The sequence below is a fragment of the Nakaseomyces bracarensis genome, assembly GCF_045282275.1.
Source record: "Nakaseomyces bracarensis strain CBM3 chromosome Unknown Scaff12_0, whole genome shotgun sequence".
In the NCBI taxonomy this organism is placed as follows: Eukaryota; Fungi; Ascomycota; class Saccharomycetes; order Saccharomycetales; family Saccharomycetaceae; genus Nakaseomyces; species Nakaseomyces bracarensis.
The window spans coordinates 1,308,862-1,332,173 of NW_027263958.1; the positions used below are offsets into that span (position 1 = coordinate 1,308,862).

The following is a 23,312-nucleotide window of genomic DNA, read 5'->3' on the forward strand; positions in this document are numbered from 1 at the left end:
AATTAGAAGCAGAAACCTCTCTCCAAATTGTTCTCTTGAGAAACACTAAGTACACAAGTTTGTGTGTTTATTGCTAAGAGTCAAATATTTCAAAGTCATATTTTTATTACCACACATGTTTTTTAGTCCCTCCTATCATCATATGAGCAGTTTTAAGAACAAAGGAAACCATGAGAAAATACTATCCATTTTAATTCATAATTATATTTAATTGCAGATAAGTTGATAATCTCTTTCGGTTGTTCTTGAGAAGAGCTGCAGTTGTAGCAGTTCAGTCACTATCTCTACTGAGTTCTTTGTTTCATTCTTCCTTTAGAGTGCTTCAAGATTAATAGCTGGTGATTTCTCAGTCATTGAATACTATAGAACCATTCCACCGCCTGAATGATACACCTTTAATAGAGTACTTAAAATATGTATTACTTACCATTTGAAAATTTTGCCTTATAGCAAAATGGTGACACCGTAAGGATGAAACAATCAGGCAAAGACTTTGCTAGTACATATTTTTCTTTTTGATCAGTTTTAACTTTATCCTTGTATAATTTGTTAATCCTCAAAGGGGTCAAAGCATTAAGTGGTAACAGACTATCAATATTTTTTTAGTGGATTCACATTTTAGTACCATATTAAACAAAATATTACAAAAATAACAGCACACTAACTTGTTTTATTAATTCTTTATATTATCTATTAATATGAACTGATTATCCAATGGCTTCATAAATATTCTAGATACGGAAATTCTTTAGAATGTCCATAATTGGTACTTAGAAGTATTTGTAGTCTTCTTAGGTACAATATTATATGAATTATTTTAGAGAAACTATTTCAAGGAGCAATATTAACTTCTGGAGTATTTTATTATTGAAATAACAAAAATGGTATCTAAAAATAACACTTTAATTGAAATTGTTTTGGGTAATCCGCCACTCTGGTATTCTGTAAGCATGGAATTAATGTATTTTACTAACAACATTCGGCAATAATTTTTTGTTTATTATGACACATAGGTATTCCTTTATTGTATATTGTCTTTTTTTATTCCGTAGTAAATAAAATGTATACTAAAAATAGATACAGTAAAGAAATATACCCTTCAAAACACCATTATCTTCCCTCCCAACCCCTCTATCAAACTGGATGAATTACAAGCTACTAAAAATATTCTAAATAATGAACGAAGAGGTGATAGTTATTGATATCTATTTTTAAATTTGGAGTTTTTAGTCACACGATTTTTCAACAAAAAATATACTGTATTGAAAAATATTTATAAAATACAGAGGACATATAGCAACTTTACTCACCATAAAAATATCATTTAATGATTTCAAATTCAATAATTTTTCTTTCCACTACTGATTAGAATAACTATATTATGAATATGATAAAACGATAGTAAGAAACTAATAAATTTTTAGATATAGGACTATTTCTGAGTTAATTAACAGCTACTTTATAAAGCAGATTGTATATTCATCAAAAATAGTTTCGATACAAGTCAGAATTTAGTATAGAGCACTTTATAAAGAATATTTATGAACAGATTTCATTCTTATTAGAATATTGTTTTATATTTATTTCTAAAACTAATAATTTCTAAAGATATGAAGCATGCTATGCTCTGATTATATTTCTGTGCAAGAAATCCATTTACCTTTCTTTTTAAGAAAATTGGAAGGGTATAAATCTGCCTATAAATTCTTATATCATTACTGTATTCATATACGTTAATAAAATATTTATGACTTAAAATCATAAACCACTGATTCCAGAAGAGTTATTAATGTATCATTGAACGGTATTTTTAGAAGTTTCATTAACAATTATTAAAAAGGTCTGGATCTAAATAATGGTTAGTGGCAATATTTATAGAAGTATTCTTATCAATAGTTGCCAATATATTAGTAACTAACCTATCCATTTGAAAATATCTATTTCTATTTATTGAGTTAATATTCTTAATTCTTGAGGATCGATTAATAGAGTAGTATATTTCTTATATATATTCATTAAACACTGAAAATACATTAAATTTTATATTTTATATTTTTATTTTTAGCAGAATTTGTTTGATATAATCCTATCAATTTTGACTTCAGAGTATCAATTATAAATCATGATATATGAAATTATAATCTTATATAACGAGATCTCTGTTACTTCGACAAGCTGAAAAAAAATGTTGTTTTACGTAGTATTATAATTCATTTAAATATAGTCTTAATGATAACTCCGCATATACTGGATATCAAATTAGTGGTCTAATAACAACCACTATATAGCACCCAGCAGCGATATGTTATATCAATCAATAACTGAGAGAAGTTAATTTAGAATGGAATCAGAATTAGAACCTTATACATTTTCTAGTATCTAACATGAACCAAATAAATACTATGAAAACTTTAATGACATAAAAGATACATAATATGCAAATTTAAATCACTTATTATTTTATTTTAATGCGATTATCCAACAAAACAGTTAAAATTAATTATAATGTTGATTAAACTTCTAGAAAAATAATTTAATATGTATTATACCTATATAATTCTTGAATAAGCTATACTATCTTAATTTACCAAACTTTATCTGATAAATATAAAATGTCGAATAAATACGCAGAAAATACAACGTATGAGTTACTATGAAATATTAGAACATTACTAGAGATACATTAAATCACTAAACTATTTATGGCTTTAGATTAGTAAATAGATACTTAAAAGTACTTCTAAACAAAATATATCAAAAATATTTTGAGATGGTAGCTTAAATAATTGTTATATATATTTCTTACTTTGAAATGAACTATTACTCCCAAATTTTCCCCAGCTAAACTCTATATCAATATACCTCAATGATATAGATTAATTTCTATTTCAACTATAAAGAAAGTTAGTGTTTGTGGAGAAAAGATATACAAACTTTCTTTTCGGTTTTCTTGAAATACTTTACCGTCATCTATCCCATATGAAGTTAACATCTTACGTATTTAAACTATATATGAATATTCTTTTATGTGTTACAATGTTATTCCAGGTAACAATAAAATTGAAGTATAAACTCACTCCTCTAAAAAATACAGTTTTGTTTCTGTAATAAGTTCATAAAAAAGAGCATGTTTGAAATGACCAATAATTGTTTAGGAGTTATGTAAATAGAATTAGAACAGAATATACACAATATTGAAATGCCAGTAAAAAGAATGTTTTTACTTCTATTAATTAGATTCCTAATCCAGAAAGAACAATATATATTTACTATTTTATTTAACCTAACAATTGCATTACTATAGCTAAGGTTATCATATATATAATTACCTATGAGGTATATATTGCTCTGTCAAAACAAATTTTTCGTAGATAATTATGATTTTATAAGAGATTTCTAGTATCTCATAATTTTTATTTAACACACAGACAAAGTTAGAAAACAACACGTTATAAAAAAGCACCAAAATAATTATAAGAATATTGAATATACAGCAGCTGATCCTAGCATCAGCGGGTTTGATATATAGCACCTGAATAACACACATCCGATTACTTCCACATGCATCAGATTTTGCATATTTGTCCTTTAATCCAACATAAAACATTTACTAATTAACATAAATTAGTAACTATATTCAGCCCTCCCCCATATATATATATGGGAGGAATGTCTCCTGCGATATTCCCAACCATAAATACTGAAACATAACCTTTGATGAAAAAGCATAACATTTTTGCAACATTTTATATCCTAATAAATGAAAAATTTCGTGCTAAGCTTGATACACCTATAGAGACCTATAAAACTCTATATCCGGCCTTTGACTTATCCTATCCATACAGCAAGTGCTTCGAATAGTCTAATATCCCCCAAAGACCAATAAAGCATACGTCATTTAAGTTTATATCAATCTGTCTATTATGGATATTATATAACATTCTTTGTGTGCCAAATGTAAACTAAGGGATATGACCTCTCTGTAACATGATCATAAAATAAAATTTACCATTCTATAAATCATGGGTAGTAATGTTTTTAGTGTCTTGCTCAACAAGCACCTTCTCAACCTCAATTTCAGAACCCCCGTTTTCAACAGCCGAATTTACTATAAATATATTTTGGTTCTTACATCGAATATCTTGAAAACCAGCATCACGATCATCTGTATAAGAACCAATTAAAGCACCAACATCGACATAATCATCATCAGATAGAGCTTCTGGTGATTGTGTGGCATTTATAACTGGTGATGGAATTAGTTGTTCACTTAAAGTTTGTTCTTGACAGTTGTAAAAATTATCTAAAATATTCACGAATTTTAATGATTGAACAAATTCCAGAAAAGTTTTCCATTCTTTTTCATTAGTTATCAAAAAACCAATAAGCATTGAAGGATCTATATCAGTAAAATTAAGCTTTCCTGTGAAAACGGTGTGACAGCTGCTATCATAGTCTTCCATATCAGCTGGCTGAGCAGCGTGTGGATCGAAATATAACAATGTATCATCGTAATAGCCTATGAAATACAAAGAAGAAGATGGCCTGCCACCCGCAATACCCACAGAAAATTCAGATCCCAATATAGTTTTTATATCATCCCAATATTGCTCATTAACTGAATTTATACCTAATTTCAATCCTAACAGAATTAGTATATTGTTTTCCCCCCTTTTAAATGCTTCCTCAACAGCTGGGCGAGAAATATCGCCCGATGATACTGATATAATGCACTCATCTATCCCGCATTCCGGGTGTTTTTTAACCAATCTCTGAATACAGCTTGATGTTGTTGCGGGTCCGAACCATTCCCCTGGACTGATGCCATTTAATTTATTACCCATCGTAACAAAATTATGCAATGAAAATGGTGAGTTAAAGTTATCTGCAAAAAGTTCTGTTATTTCGTGTGTATCTTTATCAGCTGATCTGTAATCCTTACCATACTTAACCATCTGTATGGCATTACCAAGAAGGCTCTGCCCTGTTCGTATCATACAGCCCCAACCTATATCAGTGATAAAATAGTCACGGTGGTTAATAACGTTATCCAACGTACTCAAGGGATTGTTCCTAAAGACAACTCTTACGTTAAGAGGCGATGGCCCGCTATCCTGCTTTCGTATGGGCTCAAAATTTGTTCTATACGTAAAGTTTAACCTCGAAAGGATATCCTTGTTTATATTGTCCGGCAACGGTCCATCCCAATGAAACCAACTCCTGATATATTCAAATGCCCCCTCAGCTACCTCTTCATTTGTATATGTGTAAGTGTGGCCTAGTATAACTACACTATGTTTTTCCGATACGGAGTGTTGCTCCTGGCTAATTTCAACTTCATTTCCCGTTTCTTCATTACCCAAAGCCAGCTGTATTCGACCAGATAATGACTGTATAAATTCCATATTCCTTTATATGTTTAAATCACCTTTAGAATATCAAAATATAATGGAAAACACCCCTTCTGTAAGCTCCTCAAGTGAAAAAGGAATAATGCTTTAGACCTTTGCTTGAAGTATTTGGTATCAGAAATCAAAATGAGATCAGTATTAGATCAAATGAGATCAAGAGCGTTACTGGTTTGGTTATGCACAGCATGATTCACTTTTGCAGTTTATAGCTAATTTTTGCATTATGAACGCCTTTCGGGCTTTAGCAGCGCGATGAGCCCCAAGCGTACAATTTTTTTTTGAACTGCATGTTATAATGTAATAAAAGTATAGTAAAACTATCCCAACATTATAAAGTCAGTAGTTATTAATATTTCACAAGATATCGATATATCTATAGTTTGGAAGCGATACATATTGCATGGCGAAGAGAAACAAGCATTTTGAAGGACGTGGCGGGTTCAGGAAGAAAAGAGGTGGTGGCAAGTCCAGAAACCGAGGTGGATCACGGCGGGAGGGGACTCCCAGCAACCGGTCAGCCATAGATAGTTGGACTAACTCATCTGTACCGATGGGGGATGGTGATCTTGCCAACCCAGATGTGAGGGATGTGTACGAGCCCCCCAAACCTCGCAAGTACATTTCTCCCGAGGCTATAACGAATTACTATTTTGGTCGTAAATCTAGTTCAAATTTGAATTCTATGCGAATGGGAGGGTTGAGACCGGGCCATCATCGTGACCAAGATGAGTTCTCCAATGTCTCGTTCAGGAAAAGACCCATGGAGTTTATAAAAGCTAAAAATGTTTATGATCCATCCAAGGAGTTAATCAGAAAACTTGCTGAGCGCAATAATCATTCACAAATAGAAATAAAGGTTAGAGAAGAACAAGAAGAAATAATAATAGAAGAGAATAATGACGAGATACTAGAAGAAGAAGAAGAAGAACAAGAACAAGAACAAGAACAAGAAGATGTAGCTATGTTTACTGAAGAAGATACTGAGGTTCCCATGACTGGTCCAAATATTATAGAAAAACCTGATCATGAGTTATTTTTTGTTGATGAAAACGGTGTTGGAGATGATGAACCTTTGTCGACGAAGGAGGTCTATGTTCACGATGATATAAAAAAAACTATCGGTGACAATCTTACCTTTGATCCTACGTTAACAGTCGGAAAAGTAGAAATTGGATTAAAACATGATGAAAACAATAATATAATTGTGGACAGGAATCCTAGTAAGAAGTACCACCCCTTCCATAATTACATCTCAAATGTTATTGAAAACATGCAAAGAGAAGAAGAGATGACGGATGAGAGCGATTATGGTGATGAGGATTATGTATTCGAAAGTCAACAAAATACCGAGGAAGACTCTCAAGAACCAGAATATATAGATGATACTAACGTAACATCAGAATATCCTTCATCAAAACAAAACAATCTGTCCGATGATATGATCAGTTTACGTATAACGACAAAGGAAGATTCTGTTCATGACGAGGATGAAAATGATGAAACTGGTCCCGAATTTGGATTTTTAGAAGAGGATTATGCTATTAATACTTCCGAAGTTAATGTTGATAACATCAGAATGGGTGCGAACGATAACAGTTACTTTGTAAAATCTTATCGTTTGTTTGGAGATTATGACTACAAATGGATAGATGAGAGCATGTTTGTTGATTTTCTGACAGAAGATTTAGGCTTACCAGAACATAGAATCAGTGCATATCTAAAATATGTTAAAAGCAATTTAATTCCAGAAGAACCACCTTCTCCCGATTATTCTAATATACCTATATCAGATTCAAGTGAAGAGGAGGAGGATGAAGGAAATAGAAACGACTTCTTCAATGAATCTGAAAATGACTCTGATCAATATGATATATCAGACTTAGGGGATGATGTAGATGATCTGGTTTCTTATTCATTGAAATATGCAAATTCCAGAAATCTCGAATATGAAACTAGATCAATGGAATTTGGCCGTAAAGGGAAAAAGAAGAAACTCTTAGTTTCAGAGCAACTAAATCTTGATAATGAAACTTTAGAAACTCTACAAAGTAAATTAGCCAATCGTTTGAGCAATAAGGCAAAAAAGAGAAGACAAAAGGAAGACTTCATCGATGAACAGAACAAGAATAGTGACGACTTATTCAAGAAATACCCATTTGGGTTTCATGTATTGAACATTAGAGATGAGTTTGAGTTATTTATGTCGCGTAATAAAGAAAGACTAATATTTCCACCCTTGGACCCACATGGTAACAAGACAGTCATGAAATTTGCCAATCATTATAACACAAAAAGTAGCAAAGTTGGTAAAGCAAACCACAGTCATGTAATGGTAGAAAAAGTTAGAAAGACGAAATGGAAGAAGCCAAATTATAACTTGATCTCCCAGCTAACAAGACAAAGGCCTATATTTATGAGAATTGACGTTCGCCAACCTAGAGATGATTCCGTGAAAGAAAATAGAGGCAGAAGGGGCGAAAGGACGAAATTCCATGTCAAAGAAGGTGAAATTGTTGGTGAGAACGCTCCTGAAATCAGTCAAGACAATATTGGTAGAAGAATGTTAGAGAAACTTGGCTGGTCCAGTGGTGAAGGTCTTGGAGCCCATGGTAATAAGGGTATAAGTGAGCCTGTTATGGCCCGTGTTAAGAACAGTAAGTCCGGGTTAAGACATAGCTGAAACATCTCGTTGTGCTTTTACGTATATGTTACTTAATTTTTTTTTTTTTTTTATTTATTTATTTTTTTTTTGTTCTGATACTATCAACAATCTTAAAATACACATAATCTAATTATCTGACCCAATATATCATAGACATCATCATTAAAAACTTTTTATGTTAATGCATATATAATAATTTGGCCTATAAAAATATAATACAATTAGCAGTATAGACCTTTGAATCGCGATTTTTGCTATTTCGCGACTTTTGTGTTTACCTAAAAAAAACCTATGGAAAGTATTCTAAAATATCAAATAATAAAGAGTAGAGGTTGAATAATAGAAGTAGCACAGTACCAATTCATACTGCTTACTTTCTGATATTAACAAATTTTTATTTCTTAAACCATATAGTCTGTCTACTATCTGAGTAAATACCATAAGTCAGCCAAGAATATAATTCACGAAATGTCGTTATCCCCGGAGGAACAAAGAGCACAACAGGAGAGGAAAATGATGGCGTTAAGAGCTTTAGTTGATATTGATGAACAGATATATGATAAAGAAAACATGCCTCCTAATAGTGGTGACTCGATCTTACAATTTGACAAACAAATGATACAGCAATCAACACCTAAGACGAGGATCGATGAATTGAAGAGCAAATACGAGAAGGAGATATTAGATCTTAAACAACAATTGAGTGATATTAAGATCTTACTACCCATAAAGAGTGAAGAGAATAACCAAACTGAGTTTGAATACGTAAAGTCGGGGATAAAAGCTATGGTTAATGATATAGAAACACTCAAAACTCAAAATATTGAAATTTCTAACGATAAGGATGAACTGATTAAACAGTTAAACCAAAATGAAAATAGCTTAGAAAGCAGAAATAAGGATTTACTTGAACAACTAGAAAACTGTAATTGTAAAATAAATGAGTTAACTAAAAATAATACCGAACTAGTACAAAAATGTGCCGACATGACTCAGACAAATACCAAGTTAAGTAGGGAAAATGATAACTTTAGTAAAGAGATACATGATCTTAAGGGAAGTCTTGATATATCAAAAAAGGAGAACCTAGATCTCAACTCAAGCTTGGAGAAATCGATAGCTGAAAATAGTATCCTAAGAGAACAAATCCTAGGCATGGAAACCGAGAATAAACAAATAATTGAGAAACATTCCGTGGAAATTTCAAAACTAACAGACACAATTATATTAGAAAGAACAAACTTAGAAAACTATAAATGCAAATTGAAGAACCTTGCTATATTTGACGTATCAATAGGTAATTTAATAACTCGTTCAATCGATGATAACAGCATCATATTAAGCGACTTAATCAGAGAATCATACCCAGATATAATATCCTTCAAAACATTAAAAGACGAAGATACTATAAAAACATGTCTTGATTCAGTTGAAAAGTTGCAAGAGATCAAAGAAACTCTTGAACAGATTAGCCACACAATTGATGATCAAGAATCTAAGAAGAATCTCGATATATCCAACATCTTGAAAAAAATTGGGGAAAATGAAGAGTTGCTGACTACCTGTAATCAGACATTAATGGAAGAAAATGCACAATATAAGGTTTCCGTAAAGGAATTAGAAACACAACTAAATTGCTTAAAGGAATCCTCTGTAAAGACATCACACGAATTTAAAATTCTGACAGAAACATATAACAATGCCAGACTGGAATTAAATGTCTTGTGCAATTCTGAAGAAGTATTAAAGAATCGTGTACTTGAACTTGAGAAAGAAAATCTGAAAATGCAAGAGCTCAGCGAGAGTTTAACCAATGAAGCATCTAAAAACAAAGAACTAAATATGACAGTTAATGATCTTGTAAGGAAAGTGGAAGATATACAAGGAGATACCAAAAATGGTTTGACTTATGAGAGGTTGCATTCTATTGATAAGACCTTTCAATATGAAGAGTACGAAGTTTTACAAATTAAATCAATTGAGTCACTAAATTTAATAGAGTTACAAAATATTGTTAAATTAGTGTCTATGTTATTAAGAAGTCCCGTAGCGAAATTCGATGTAAAAATACCACTTGCAGCTATCCAAATAATTCATGAGAGGAAATTATTACTTCATTTTGCGAACATAGTCAATGAATTATACACATACAAACAACTTCCAATGAGGGCATACACGAATCAAGCCTTCTCCACATGGCAGAGAAACCATAATATGTTAACCTTATATCATCCCCTCGAAGATGCTCTGCATTCCTTATACTGTATCATAACAGAAAGATATACCGACAATAGGTAATTGAAGAAAGAATTAGAAAAATGAGTTAAGCTCCAAGACATTATATAAATTGCACACAAAACTGTTCATCAACGTTATAATTCAAAGAGATATAAATACAGAGGGCGATTGGTATATTATCGAGGTTTGTTTTTAATTCTGATTCCTTAGAATTCCACGTAGTGCAAGATTTTTTTTTTTTTTTTTTTTTTTTTTGCATAAGCTCATCGCTTTTTGTTAAAGCTTTGTTTGTACTGACATTGAAAAATAGAAAAGAAGTAAAAGTAGAAACAACAGTATAAGTTATTGTCAATTAGAAAAAATAAAAAAATTATATTGCACTAGTAGCCACTGAAATCAGTTGTACGATTGATATATTAAAAGTTTAAAGCTTGCTGGTGTCAGGTCGTTGGCAAATCATGAAGACATGCTACTATGAATTGCTAGGTGTGGAAGCCCATGCTAGTGATTTAGAATTAAAGAAAGCCTACAGGAAGAAGGCATTGCAATATCATCCTGATAAAAACCCTGATAATATTGACGAAGCCACTGCAATTTTTGCAGAGATTAGGGCAGCCTATGAAGTACTTGCCGATCCGCAGGAGAGAGCTTGGTATGACAGTCACAAGGACCAAATCCTTTCAGATACACCATTATCTCAATATGACGATGAGGATGATTATGTTGTTGACAGTGCTGTCACAGGAGTTACCACAGAGGAACTACTGATGTTTTTCAATACTTCACTTTATACTAAGATAGATAATTCTCCAGCAGGTTTCTACCAAATCGCTGGTAGAGTATTTGCCAAGCTGGCGAAAGATGAAGTACAATGGGGTTTAAAACTAGGCCTGAATGAATATCAAAAACTGAAAGATATTCAATTCGAAGAAAATATCAACAGCAGAGGGTATCTTCTTGCATGTGATAGTTTGAAAGCCGATCTCGCAGATACATTATTTCCCATTTTTGGTTATTCAAGCATGCCATATGATGAGTTGAAGGAATTTTACAAGAAATGGTCATCATTCACCACTTTAAAAAGCTTCAGTTGGAAAGATGAGTACATGTATTCCAGAAATTACGATAGAAGAACGAAAAGGGAAATTAGTAAAAGAAATGAGAAAGCTAGGACAAAAGCTAAAGAAGAATATATTAAAACTGTTAAAAGATATGTTTCATTCATCAAGAAAATGGATAAAAGAATGAAGGAAGGCGCCAAGAAGGCAGAAGAACAGCGCAAAATAGATGAGAAGCTGCGTAAAGAGGCTGCAAAAATAGCAAGAGAACAAAAAATGAAGAATAAAACAATAAATAATTTTGAGTTACAAAGTTGGCAAACTGTCGATCAAGAAAATTGGGAAGAACTAGAGAGGCAATATGAAAGGGATTTCAAACGAGAATCGGAAAGAGGTACTCAGTCAGATATAGAAGATGTCCATAATGAGGCATCTTACATAAATCTTGAAGATAAAAGGGAATCCGAGGAAGAGATTATAATATATGACTGTTACATCTGTAACAAGACCTTTAAATCAGAGAAACAATTGGAGAATCATAATAATACCAAGTTACATAAGAAGAATTTAGCAAAAATTCAAAAGGAAATGAAAAAAGATAGCATGGCCTTAGGTCTTGATGACTTATCTGACTACGACGAGTTTGATTCTGCTGTTGATGAAAATGATGGTCATAATTATCATGATATGGAACTCGATGATATTGATAGAGAGTTACAAGAGATAGAAAAACAGTTAGCGGAACAAGGCTTATCTGATACAGACGAGGAGGAAGAAAGTGAATTTGAAAAGACTACGATACCTATAAACGTTGAAATTGAAATTGACGACAACGAATCTGTGACAGAGCTTGAACAAACTCCAAATACCGAACCGAGCGACTCTGAGGAAGAAGATAAAGAGGATGAGATCGCCAAGCTTTTGCGTGAACTGGAAGAAAACAAAAAAAGAGATGATGAAGATGATGATGAGTGGGGCACCAAAGCTAAAAAGAAGAAAACCAAGTCCAAGTCGAAGAAACCAATACAAAGTGATAAAGATACACTTGACACTGGCGATATTGGGGGCACAGAGAAATGTACTCAGTGCAACGCAGCCTTTCACAGTAGAAATAAGCTCTTTGAACACATAAAGAAATTAGGTCACGCTGCTCCTATTTCTAAGAAGAAGAAGAAGAAGAGAAAATAAAAAGCAGTTGAATCAGTCATATATAGTTTTCTGTTACGATTATATAGTATAATTGCATTCTTCATTAGTATTCATGTATTGATCACGTGTTATAATAACTAATTCTTCCGTCAAAAATTTTCTCACACACCGAATTTGGACGGCGAAAAGGAAAAAATAAAAGCTGAAAATGCTCTCTCGACAATGATTCAAAAAAATTTAAACCAAAACTTGTTCAAACCACAAACGGTTGTGTCAGTACTACTTTTGGGGGGAATATAATACAATTTCCTTTGAGATAAATAATTCTTTGAGCCTTAGTTGTTCTGTAACTATTTTAGTTTGGTTTCGTTAATATAGCCTGCCAATATCAGGGGAAGGAAAAAAAATAATAATAAGAGGCATTTGTTAAGCTCCGATTAAACCAAATCAAATAGGAAAAGTTTTTAATTTCATAATATAGGTTTTAATAGAGCTAAGGTGTATTAAGAAAAAAACAAAAATAAGTTAAAAAAAATGGGTGATTCAAGAGGAAACGGACAAGTCTCCAACCTATCTAGTGCTTTACGCCAAGTAAATATCAGTGGTAATGTCTCCAATGATCAAGGCAATGGGAATTATGGGAACGGGAATAATAATGTTAACAATACTGATCAGAACAATTACAACAACGGCAACGACCTGAATAAGGACGGAAGTATAAATAGTGAGATGAATGCCCGTCCTATACAACATACCCATGGTTCACAATTACTACAGGATGAACATATGGACGGACAACAATTCAATCCTATGCAGTATTCTAGAATTTCGAAATTCTTTCAAAACCAACCTATGGAAGGTTATACATTATTCTCACACAGATCAGCACCAAACGGTTTCAAAGTTGCAATTGTACTAAGCGAGCTGGGTCTCCAATACAACACAATATTTTTAGATTTCAACCTTGGTGAACATAGAGCTCCTGAATTCGTTTCTGTGAATCCTAACGCCAGAGTTCCGGCTCTAATTGATCATGGTATGGAAAACCTAGCTATTTGGGAATCCGGTGCTATATTATTACATGTCGTAAACAAGTTTTATAGGGAGACAGGAGATCCTCTACTTTGGTCCGATGATCTTGCTGACCAAGCTCAAATTAATGCTTGGCTATTCTTCCAGACCTCTGGACATGCTCCAATGATTGGCCAGGCCTTGCATTTCAGGTACTTCCACACTCAAAAGATAGAGAGTGCCGTTGAAAGATATACTGAAGAAGTTAGAAGAGTATACGGTGTTATTGAAATGGCATTGGCTGAAAGAAGAGAGGCACTAATCATGGAGCTTGATACAGATAATGCAGCAGCCTATTCAGCAGGAACTACACCTCTGTCTCAAAGCAGATTTTTCGACTACCCAGTATGGCTAGTAGGTGATAAACTAACTATTGCAGATCTATCGTTCGTTCCTTGGAATAATGTAGTCGATCGTATTGGTATAAATATCAAAGTGGAATTTCCAGAAGTCTACAAATGGACTAAACATATGATGAGAAGACCCGCAGTCATTAAAGCTTTGCGTGGTGAATAGGACTATTCAAATCATAAAGTAAAAATAATAAAAATATTGATGAAAAGAAGAGTCTAATAATAATAATAGTAAAATTCAGCTGTACTAAATGAAGAGCACTATAATTATACATGATGCAACTTAGCTTATAGGATTTTATTTTTTACAAAACCTATTTCTTCATTTCTTCATTTCTTCATTTTTTATTATTATTTATTTCAGATATATTTAATTTATTCGGTTTCTCTTCTCCTCTTCCTTCCCTCTAGATGGGTCCTACTTCATTTTGTGTGTTCTCATCCTCTTAGCTGTACGATATCAGTGACAGCATTTTCCGGCATTATAATGTATTGTTTCTTTTCTTTCTTCTCTTTTTATTTCATAAATATTACTATTATTACTATTATTATTATTTCTTTCCTTATTCCCATATATTTTCATGCTCAAATATATACGGTTGTTGTATTTTTAAACACGTCTAGGAGACTTCAGAATATTATTCTTATAGGATATAAACCTTGTATGATATAAAGTTAAATATTTAATTTATTATTTTTGACACATTTCTATAAGCATATCGCTCTAATATTAATTTTTTTATTTTCATTTCTTTGATTTAAAAAAAAAAATAATAATTAAATTTGTATGAAGTCTTTACTTGACTAAATAAGCGATGAGGGTACATGTTAATGTATATTTGTAATAATCTTCGAACATCATAAACTATATTACAATCTAGTATTTACGTTTGTGAAGTGCTATTATATGGTTTAATAAGATAAGGTTGAGAAATAGAGACTAATACTTGATAGCTACCCTTAAAAAAATACATAACTAATTACTGTTGATACAAATATGTTTACAAGATGAGGTCACTAAGTGAAATTTGTGAGATTCACTTAATGAGGTATCACACTCAGATAGATGGTGTTCAGAACGTGCCATATAGGTTGATTAGGCGCATCTTGGAAAAGATGAAGGTCGAGCAAATAAAGAGGATGGAGGCCTCCAATGTCTTCCTAATATTTGAAGATGATGAACTTTGGGGTAAGTTTCTACAGGTAGATTTCCCCACCAATGTCCAAGATGTATTTGTGAGCAAGAAGGATAAGATAGTGGATTATTATAAGAGGTACGTACAAGACCACGACCCGAGTTTGCTGCGAGAGGACCCGCATTTATTGTCCAACTGGATCAGAGAGTACGTAAGGAAGGACCCTGAAAATTCCAGGTACAGACTGCCGCACCGTATGTTATATGAGAAATATGAAAGAGATGTAATAGAAAAGCAAGAAGAAAGTGCTAGGAGGCTGCGACAGCAGATGAGACATCTTGAAGAACAAAGGCAAAAGAAGCAGACAGAGACCCTGGAGGGCGCTACTGCTGCTGTGTTTGCCGCGAGTATGGGAAAACGTAGTCACAACAACTCCAATAGATCTGATTTATTTAAGAGGTCATTGAAGGATCATAAGAGTAGACTACAACATTTCAAGAGCGGAGGGTTCGATATAGCGCATCGGCTGAAAGAGAGTGAAAGGAAACAAAACTCAAACACACGTGTGGCGTTTGGTGGCACTGCAGGTTCAGGTACCAGACGAACGGTATCGCCAGAACCCCTGGTGAATAAGGATACACAAAAACCTATAGCTAATACCGTAGCACCGACAGCACAATCACCCGTACAAAGAACAGATACGTCTACAACACGGGATGTTCCTGTGAAGAAGAAGAGAAGAACAGATACACAACCCAGTATATTTCTAACGCAGAAAAGAAGAAAAGAAAGGCCTGCTGTTCAAGGAAGCTCTGTTGATTTATCCAAACCAGTACATGCTCCAGGAACAGCACCGGCACCAGCACCAGCACCGGCACCAGCGCCAGCGCCAGCACCAGCGCCAGCGCGTAAAACACAAGTACTTCCTGTACCTCCTCCAGCTCCTCCTACCCGCGTACATTCCCCAGTAAGAGTAATACACGACCCAAAGATAGGTAAGAGAAAGAAATCATCTTTCTTCCACCTGAAATAGCATTTTAAAACTACATAGCACTAAGGTATAAGTAATCGTCTACAACGTAGCAATCACGTTAACAATGTATATCGGTCTTTTACGGAGATATCATTTCCACGGAACCCGATAGTCCAATTCGTTTAGGTTTCATTTTATTTAATTTTTTTTTGCCAATATAGCTACGTGGTTATCGTTGAAAAGAAAGAACTGTAAGGTCTTGAAAGGGGATGCGGACAACGGACCCGTCCTGCCACTGTTCCATCAGCAACATCCCAAGAAATCTCTGTTTAAGTTGGCCGATTTGAACTTTGAACTTTGCACTCGCAACTCGCAGCTATTGCACTCGCAAGTCGGGATACCAGAGGGACGCGTTTGTTATGACGGGAACGTTTTGTCCGTGGACATCGTTATTACAAAGAGCCCAACAGAGAGAGCTAAGAGAGTAGTCTCAGAGGCAGAGAGAGACAGAGAGAGACAGAGATGGACACACACACACTCACTCATATTCACACTATATACTATCGCGTAAGAATATTTTGATTCTCTATCAAACTTCTCTTGAAAAAAAAAACAAGAAAACTGCTATTTCGAAAAATAAATAAGCTATAGATGGGACTGGTGGAAGGAAAGAAAAAAAATATATATTGTCAATACTATAAATTTTTAAGAAATATTATTTAAAATTTGATTTAGTGTAAGCTTTGTAGTAGACCGGATAATACTAAGAACTAAGGATGTTTAAGAAACTTGCTGGTAAGAAGGATAAGCCCAAGGTTGAGAGCTCTAAGCTTATACAGGTGGACAAGCCTATCAAGGACCTTCCATCTACGATCAAGGCTCCAGAGCGTGCTAAATTGACTGCTGAGGAGGAGGTCAAGTATGAGGAAGTTTACAAGTACTTGACTAATCCTGAGTTCAAGGTTGGGAACAAAGAGAAGCACCCTACTGAGTCCTCGCCACTTATTGAGGAAGAAAAGGCCTGGTTGACCAGAGACTGTATACTTCGTTATCTAAGAGCCACCAAATGGAACGTTAAGGAAGCAATTGACAGATTGCTGGGCTCTCTAGCGTGGAGACGTGAGTTTGGTATCAGCCATCTCGGTGAAGAACACGGTGACGAGATAACCTCTGATCTTGTTGCCGTGGAAAATGAGAGTGGTAAGCAGGTGGTTCTTGGTTATGAGAACAACGCCAGGCCTATTCTATACCTGAAACCCGGCAGACAGAATACCAAGACCTCTCACAGACAAGTGCAGCATCTAGTTTACATGTTGGAGAGAGTTATAGATTTCATGCCTGAGGGCCAGGAATCGCTAGCGTTGCTGATCGATTTCAAAGAATACAGCGATGTCCCAAAGGTCTCCGGTAACAGTAAAATTCCTCCTGTCGGTGTAGGAAAAGAAGTTCTACATATCTTACAAACCCATTACCCTGAGAGGCTAGGAAAGGCTCTTTTGACTAATATCCCATGGTTGGCTTGGACCTTCTTGAAGCTAATCCACCCATTTATTGACCCAATGACTAGGGAGAAATTGGTCTTCGATGAACCATTCACCAAATATGTGCCTATGGACGAGTTAGACGCCACTTACGGTGGTTACTTGGATTTCAAATACAAGCACGATACTTACTGGCCAGCTCTAGTAGCAGATGCTAAAGAAAAGAGAGAACATTATATGAAGAGATTCCAAAAATTCGGTGGAAAGATTGGTCTAAGTGAATGTGATTTGAGAGGAACTCACGAGGAACCTCTATTCCCTGTCAACTAAAACTACAGAGATGATGAAAAGGTAATAAATTCCAATTGAAACAAAAATGTTATAACATGTCTTACCTATATTTTCATTTAGACCAACAGTTGAAAAATTTAATTGGGAGACAACCTATATAATACATGCATTATAAATTCATTCAACATAAACATTTTTTTAAACTATTGATAGATAAGGAGATGATATTGGCCTTACATTACGATTTAATAACAATTAAGAAGAAAAGAACTGTGAACATTGCTCAAGAGCAAAGATTAAATAACACTATTTCATAAATAAACTATAGTTTGTATAATTACTTAGGAATGTAACATTTTATTATCCCAGAAACCTATTGATAAAGGTTGTAGAATAAATGATCCATCCGGTATAAGATATATATCCATGTATTTTTTTATTTAGAGTTCAAAAAAAAAAAAAAGCAGATGCTCTATTTCATAAAAGAAGTAGTAAAAAAAGTATATAACGAGATGTAATTATCATAACTTATGGTGGCAAATAGATAATAGACTAGAATGGTTTGGCGCATTTACGTTTTTCGGATAGCCCAGTGGATGGTGCAGTCATAGTTTGCCAATCAGTGGCATACATTAAACCACCTGCACCGCTGTCCGATCTAGCAAAAACCACACCTAAATCATTTCTTGCTGTAGTCAAATAATAGTTTGTACCATCTCCGAGAGATAAAATTTGTGCTCTGACGATATCACCAGGTTTGAATGATTCTATAACTTTGACCCTATCTCTTTCAGTAGCTCTTACATCCTGTGACCTTATAAGACCTCTGAAAGTTTCACCCAAATCTGAAGATGCCTGGGAAACTGAAAAAGTGGCAGCACCGGAACCACCACCGGGAGCAACCTTACCAGAACCATTGCTACCAACACCACTATCAATCGGCACAGGCTTGTCCTCAACTGCTAATATTTCGACATTAGCTCTTTGGAGTGAGATACGAGTAACTCTGGCAAGAACAATATCACCTTCCTTGGGCAGGTTATTAGCAAAGCTATTATCTTTTGTCTGTTTTGGATTCAATCCAAGATCTGTCGGTATGGGTAGGACTCTTATCTCGATGTATTTAACGATACGCCCGGCTCCATCTGTAGTGGTCTTCTCTTTTCTCTCTTCGGATGATTGTACTTCCTCACTCTCCGGAGTAATCTCCTCTGATTCTACAACACCAACCACAGTTGCTACTATAACACTTATAGACCTCCCATTCTGGTGGTACTCTTGAAGACTGCATCCTCTCCCAGCAGTGTACCTATATACAATCTCTTGGTCTTCATTAACTTCAACCCCATATTCCGGACATATCAAGTCTCCCGGGTACATAGACTTACCAATCGGCAACTTACTTGTCATATTGAATGATACGTTTAGCTAATTGATACTTAGTTACTCTAAATATTTGGTGAATACAAGCCCTTTCAATATATTCTACTTTTTATATAGTTTGAGCTCATCGCACAAATTTTTTTTTTTATTTATATTTTTTTTTTCAAGAAAAAGCGACAAACATAATATAATTAATATAATATAACTATAACAATTTAATAATCAATATAATATTATTTAGTAATCAATATAATACAATTTAATAATCAATATATAAAATTATTTAAGTACTATAAAATGAGAACCCAATAACTTCTTGATAGTGAAAAAAAAACAAAAACTTAAGTATTGAAAACTGGCCATGCTTCTATTATTTATATGTTATTTAAGTATATATTAATTGTTTTATCGATAATGCAATTCTTAAACAAGGATGGATGATTGAAGTATAACACAGGAAGGTACAAGTATGTACTTAACTGGTTTTATTGTGGGTCTTCTTTCTTTTACAACTTCGTTTAGTAATAATGGGTGTAGCATCTTGAATCTTCATGAATAGTCATCTCGCTCTTCAATTCATTTAGTTCGGCCTTTATCATCTGAGCAAGCTGAGGAGTCAATTGGTTACAAGTGGCAATTTCTGGACGTCTATCGTAATCTTCTTCACCATAGGTTTCAAAAAGAAGAATTTCAGTAGAAAATGACACAGATAGTTTCACTTGACTATTGGAAGTCTCGGGCTCTTCCTCTTCGAAAAATAAGGTAGTTGATAGGGGACTCTTCGATGTGAATGAATGCTCCATCAATGCATCATTTTTTTCCATCAAGTTACCATCATTATCTATTCCCATTAAATCATCTTCCGTGAAGTATTGTGAGTCCTCAATTTCATTGAAGTTCTCATTCTCAAAGCTGTTAGCATCAAATGAAATTCTAATTTTACCCTTTTCACTTAAAGGTGGAGAAGGTAGCGCTGGCTCTATTTTTTCTTGTCGTATCTCATATTTGAACACCTCCTCATTTTCTTCTTGATCAGACATTTTGACCGGAGAACCTTCAGGACTAATGTTTTCATTCATAATAATTTTAGGTATAGAGCCTTCTTGTTTTGGGCCTGTTGTTTGAGTATTGGAAGAGACATCATTAGGTGTTTGAAAGCTATTATCATTATTTAGGGAAAGTCCCAAACCTAAATCCATTTCTTCACCGAAATCGATAATATTAGCAAAGTCCATAATATCCGACATTAATTCCTGATCTTCTTCATAAATTTGGTTTGCACCGTTAACTTCAGCTTCTGCAATCTTTACTGAGTTCGAAGTTCTATCATCGACAGAAAGTATTTGTTCAAACTCATTTTCCATATTTTTCATAGAAAATGCATTCTTATCCTCAGTTTCATTTTCTTCATTTATCATTTCATCTATGTTGTTCCTGTCGTTTATCATATCTTCTGAATCATCTATATCGGTAGAAATTTCCATATCAAATGGTGCTTCGAATCTACCGCTTCTCAATATACTACTAGCAGGAGACTTAGTCAGATCTGGTGTTGATAGGACGGCAGATCCAACTTCAGTGATAAACATTCCTTCATTTTGGGCATTAATTGACAATGTGTCCGTTAAAGACCTCCTATGGGAATTGATGGAGTTTCTTTTATTTGATTTAATTGACCTAGTTCTTTCAAGTGAAACAATAGAATCAACCTCTAGCGAATTTAAAAATTTTGGGAAAAGTGCTTCTCCAGCATCAGGTTTTGGTAAGCTAAAGGCCGGTGAACCGACATCAGGGCTGCCTAATATATAATTTTTATCATTATCATCATCAATAAAATGATCATCTTCTGTTTTTGCAGTATCCACCACCAGTGGTGAATCAAAATTGAGTGGAGTTGGTTTTCTGTTTCTGATATCATTGCCGTTGTTTGGCTCTACTATATTAGCGAATGGAGTTGGCACATTAGTATTCGAATTAGATCTGCCTTTAGGAATATTTAGCTTTTCTAAAGTGTCTTGATTGCTGGATTCAACCGCATTATCGTGAATAACAGATGTTTTAATATCTGATTTCTTTTTCTTAAAGTTACCAAAAATGTTGTTACTGCTATGCGATTTTTTGGGAATTTCAGGAGCAGAATTTTTGGAGGATGTACTATTGAACTTTGATGATGGTTTGTAGTTATCGGTAGAAGTTGGAATATTTTTTTTAGATGTATTTTTATTTTTCTTCTTTAAGAATGAAAAAAATCCTTTCTTTTCCTTGTATTGTGATGTCTGTTCCAGCACTGGACCAGTTGAAACAGTTCTGGAAGCACGCGTAGCAGGATCCATTTTTGGACCCTTTCTTAGGATATTAGATTTTATCTGTTCGTTGGTTACCGATCTTTTGATTGGTTGTACATTGTTAGAATATCCCTGAGGTAAAGAAGTAGTTGAAGAGTTATTTTGTAGAGGTTTATTGAATATATTTGTTGCGATTTCATTACTATCTTGAGCGTCATTATACGTATGTCTGAGTTGATTTTCTGATATACTTCTCAAATTTGTTTTAATATTATGGTTGTTATTGAATATATTTGGTACTGTAGTGACTGGTTCATCATACTGTTCGGCTTTTGGTATTTCAGATGGTTTCGGTGTTGGTATTTCGGTTTGCTTATTATCCACTCTGGGTTCTTCTATATCCTTTTCTTGGCTCTCGACAATTGCATTCAATGAGGATACGAAGTTTAGTTTCTGTGTGTTTTGACCTTGCTCTACTTTTGGTGTAGTTAGGAAATCAGGTTGAGTATCATTGTTATTATCGAAAGTACTATATTTTACGTTATTTGTGCCATCTATGTCAATTAGATTCGGAGATGCAACTAGATTGCTGTATGTATTACTGTCGGTGTCCCTCTGGGATACTTGTGTTTCTCCTATTTCCTCTGTACCCTGCTCTTCTCCTTCTTCTGTTATATTTATCAGCATGCTATTTCTCATCTTTTGGTCGGCAGTTTTGGATTTCTCCTGTAATATGTTGGCCAATGCACTTAGAGATGGTGAGGTGGACATGTTTATAGTCTGTGTTTCATTCTTTTTTGGTTTTTCCTTCCCAAGACTATTTTCATTCTTTATAGTTGAAGCTAAGCTGTATTCATCGCGTTTCACAGCCTGGTCGCTCTCATTATCTTCAACAAAAGTAGCATCAGTACCGTTCAAATCCTCCATTCCCTCATTTTCTATCGAATTTGCAATACTGTTGTCAGATAATACATTCAATATCAATGAGTTTCTGAACGTTTTTGCATGATCTAGGGTGTTAATCGAATTAGAAGAGTAAAATGACGAATTCAATAACTCGGGTTTATCCCTAGCAGATGACATTATGACTTTAGTTTATTAATATGTGCTTTGCTGTTTCCGTTTGCTCAAATGAAACCTGTATACTCTAATCTTATCTAATTTTTTTTATTCCTTTTACTTCTATCTCCTGGTTGTTGTTTTTTATCGTATTTTTGTAGTAATGTAGTAGTCTATCGTAACAAATATACGGATATCAATATTGACCTTGTTCTACTTCTGTAAGCACATGAGAACAAATAAAATAAATACTTATTTATAAATACAAAGCTCTAATTGATAAAAAAATAAAATAAAACTCGTTATGCTAAAACCAAAAGATAGATTGCTGCTCTTGTCAACGCGAAATCGATATAATACGTGGGGTGGGGAGGGAATAACATTAAAAAGTATTTCTTACTTCTTGTTCTCGTTGCTAAATTTAAAATTAGTATATATTCATTTTTTACTGTTTTTGGGAATGTAATTGACGCGTTTGGCGTTTCTGCTATTGTCTCCACGAAAAAAATGCTATTATCTTCCTTTGTCACTCAGAAACACATGCAGGACACAAGTACATTTTCAATTTTACCGGTTTTATATTATTACCCGGTTTTATAGCGTGATGTATTCGTATATGAATACCTATTTTTGAAATTGTTAATAGGTTAGCTTTTTAGTAATTCATTATTATTTTAGTAGATCCAGATAATTGGTATACTCAATCCATGTAAGGATGTGTGATGGACTAATTTAGCAATTGTTTATAAGATTTAATTTTAT

General features: G+C 33.9%; 9 protein-coding genes across 9 annotated transcripts; 6 read left to right on the forward strand and 3 right to left on the reverse strand.

Annotated features, from left to right (window-relative positions):
- Positions 1-4,013: 4,013 nt before the first annotated feature.
- Positions 4,014-5,405, reverse strand: ATG4 (cysteine protease ATG4; the record flags this gene model as incomplete). Its single annotated transcript, XM_071054121.1, has 1 exon — positions 4,014-5,405. The coding sequence occupies one exon, from the start codon at positions 5,403-5,405 to the stop codon at positions 4,014-4,016; it is 1,392 nt and encodes a 463-aa protein (XP_070910533.1).
- A 406-nt stretch (positions 5,406-5,811) lies between these two features.
- SQS1 (Sqs1p) lies at positions 5,812-8,091 on the forward strand (the record flags this gene model as incomplete). The annotated part of the gene is made up of 1 exon (XM_071054122.1): positions 5,812-8,091. One exon carries the CDS (start codon positions 5,812-5,814, stop codon positions 8,089-8,091), a length of 2,280 nt encoding a protein of 759 aa, XP_070910534.1.
- A 450-nt stretch (positions 8,092-8,541) lies between these two features.
- CNM67 (Cnm67p) lies at positions 8,542-10,371 on the forward strand (the record flags this gene model as incomplete). Its single annotated transcript, XM_071054123.1, has 1 exon — positions 8,542-10,371. The coding sequence occupies one exon, from the start codon at positions 8,542-8,544 to the stop codon at positions 10,369-10,371; it is 1,830 nt and encodes a 609-aa protein (XP_070910535.1).
- Positions 10,372-10,769: 398 nt separating this feature from the next.
- JJJ1 (Jjj1p) lies at positions 10,770-12,557 on the forward strand (the record flags this gene model as incomplete). The annotated part of the gene is made up of 1 exon (XM_071054124.1): positions 10,770-12,557. One exon carries the CDS (start codon positions 10,770-10,772, stop codon positions 12,555-12,557), a length of 1,788 nt encoding a protein of 595 aa, XP_070910536.1.
- Positions 12,558-13,052: 495 nt separating this feature from the next.
- URE2 (glutathione peroxidase) lies at positions 13,053-14,105 on the forward strand (the record flags this gene model as incomplete). Its single annotated transcript, XM_071054125.1, has 1 exon — positions 13,053-14,105. The coding sequence occupies one exon, from the start codon at positions 13,053-13,055 to the stop codon at positions 14,103-14,105; it is 1,053 nt and encodes a 350-aa protein (XP_070910537.1).
- An 845-nt stretch (positions 14,106-14,950) lies between these two features.
- On the forward strand, positions 14,951-16,111 carry ELA1 (elongin A; the record flags this gene model as incomplete). Its single annotated transcript, XM_071054126.1, has 1 exon — positions 14,951-16,111. The coding sequence occupies one exon, from the start codon at positions 14,951-14,953 to the stop codon at positions 16,109-16,111; it is 1,161 nt and encodes a 386-aa protein (XP_070910538.1).
- Positions 16,112-16,827: 716 nt separating this feature from the next.
- Positions 16,828-17,862, forward strand: PDR16 (phosphatidylinositol transporter; the record flags this gene model as incomplete). Its single annotated transcript, XM_071054127.1, has 1 exon — positions 16,828-17,862. One exon carries the CDS (start codon positions 16,828-16,830, stop codon positions 17,860-17,862), a length of 1,035 nt encoding a protein of 344 aa, XP_070910539.1.
- Positions 17,863-18,375: 513 nt separating this feature from the next.
- Positions 18,376-19,233, reverse strand: CSL4 (exosome non-catalytic core subunit CSL4; the record flags this gene model as incomplete). Its single annotated transcript, XM_071054128.1, has 1 exon — positions 18,376-19,233. The coding sequence occupies one exon, from the start codon at positions 19,231-19,233 to the stop codon at positions 18,376-18,378; it is 858 nt and encodes a 285-aa protein (XP_070910540.1).
- Positions 19,234-19,724: 491 nt separating this feature from the next.
- Positions 19,725-22,574, reverse strand: BNI4 (Bni4p; the record flags this gene model as incomplete). Its single annotated transcript, XM_071054129.1, has 1 exon — positions 19,725-22,574. The coding sequence occupies one exon, from the start codon at positions 22,572-22,574 to the stop codon at positions 19,725-19,727; it is 2,850 nt and encodes a 949-aa protein (XP_070910541.1).
- Positions 22,575-23,312: the final 738 nt, after the last annotated feature.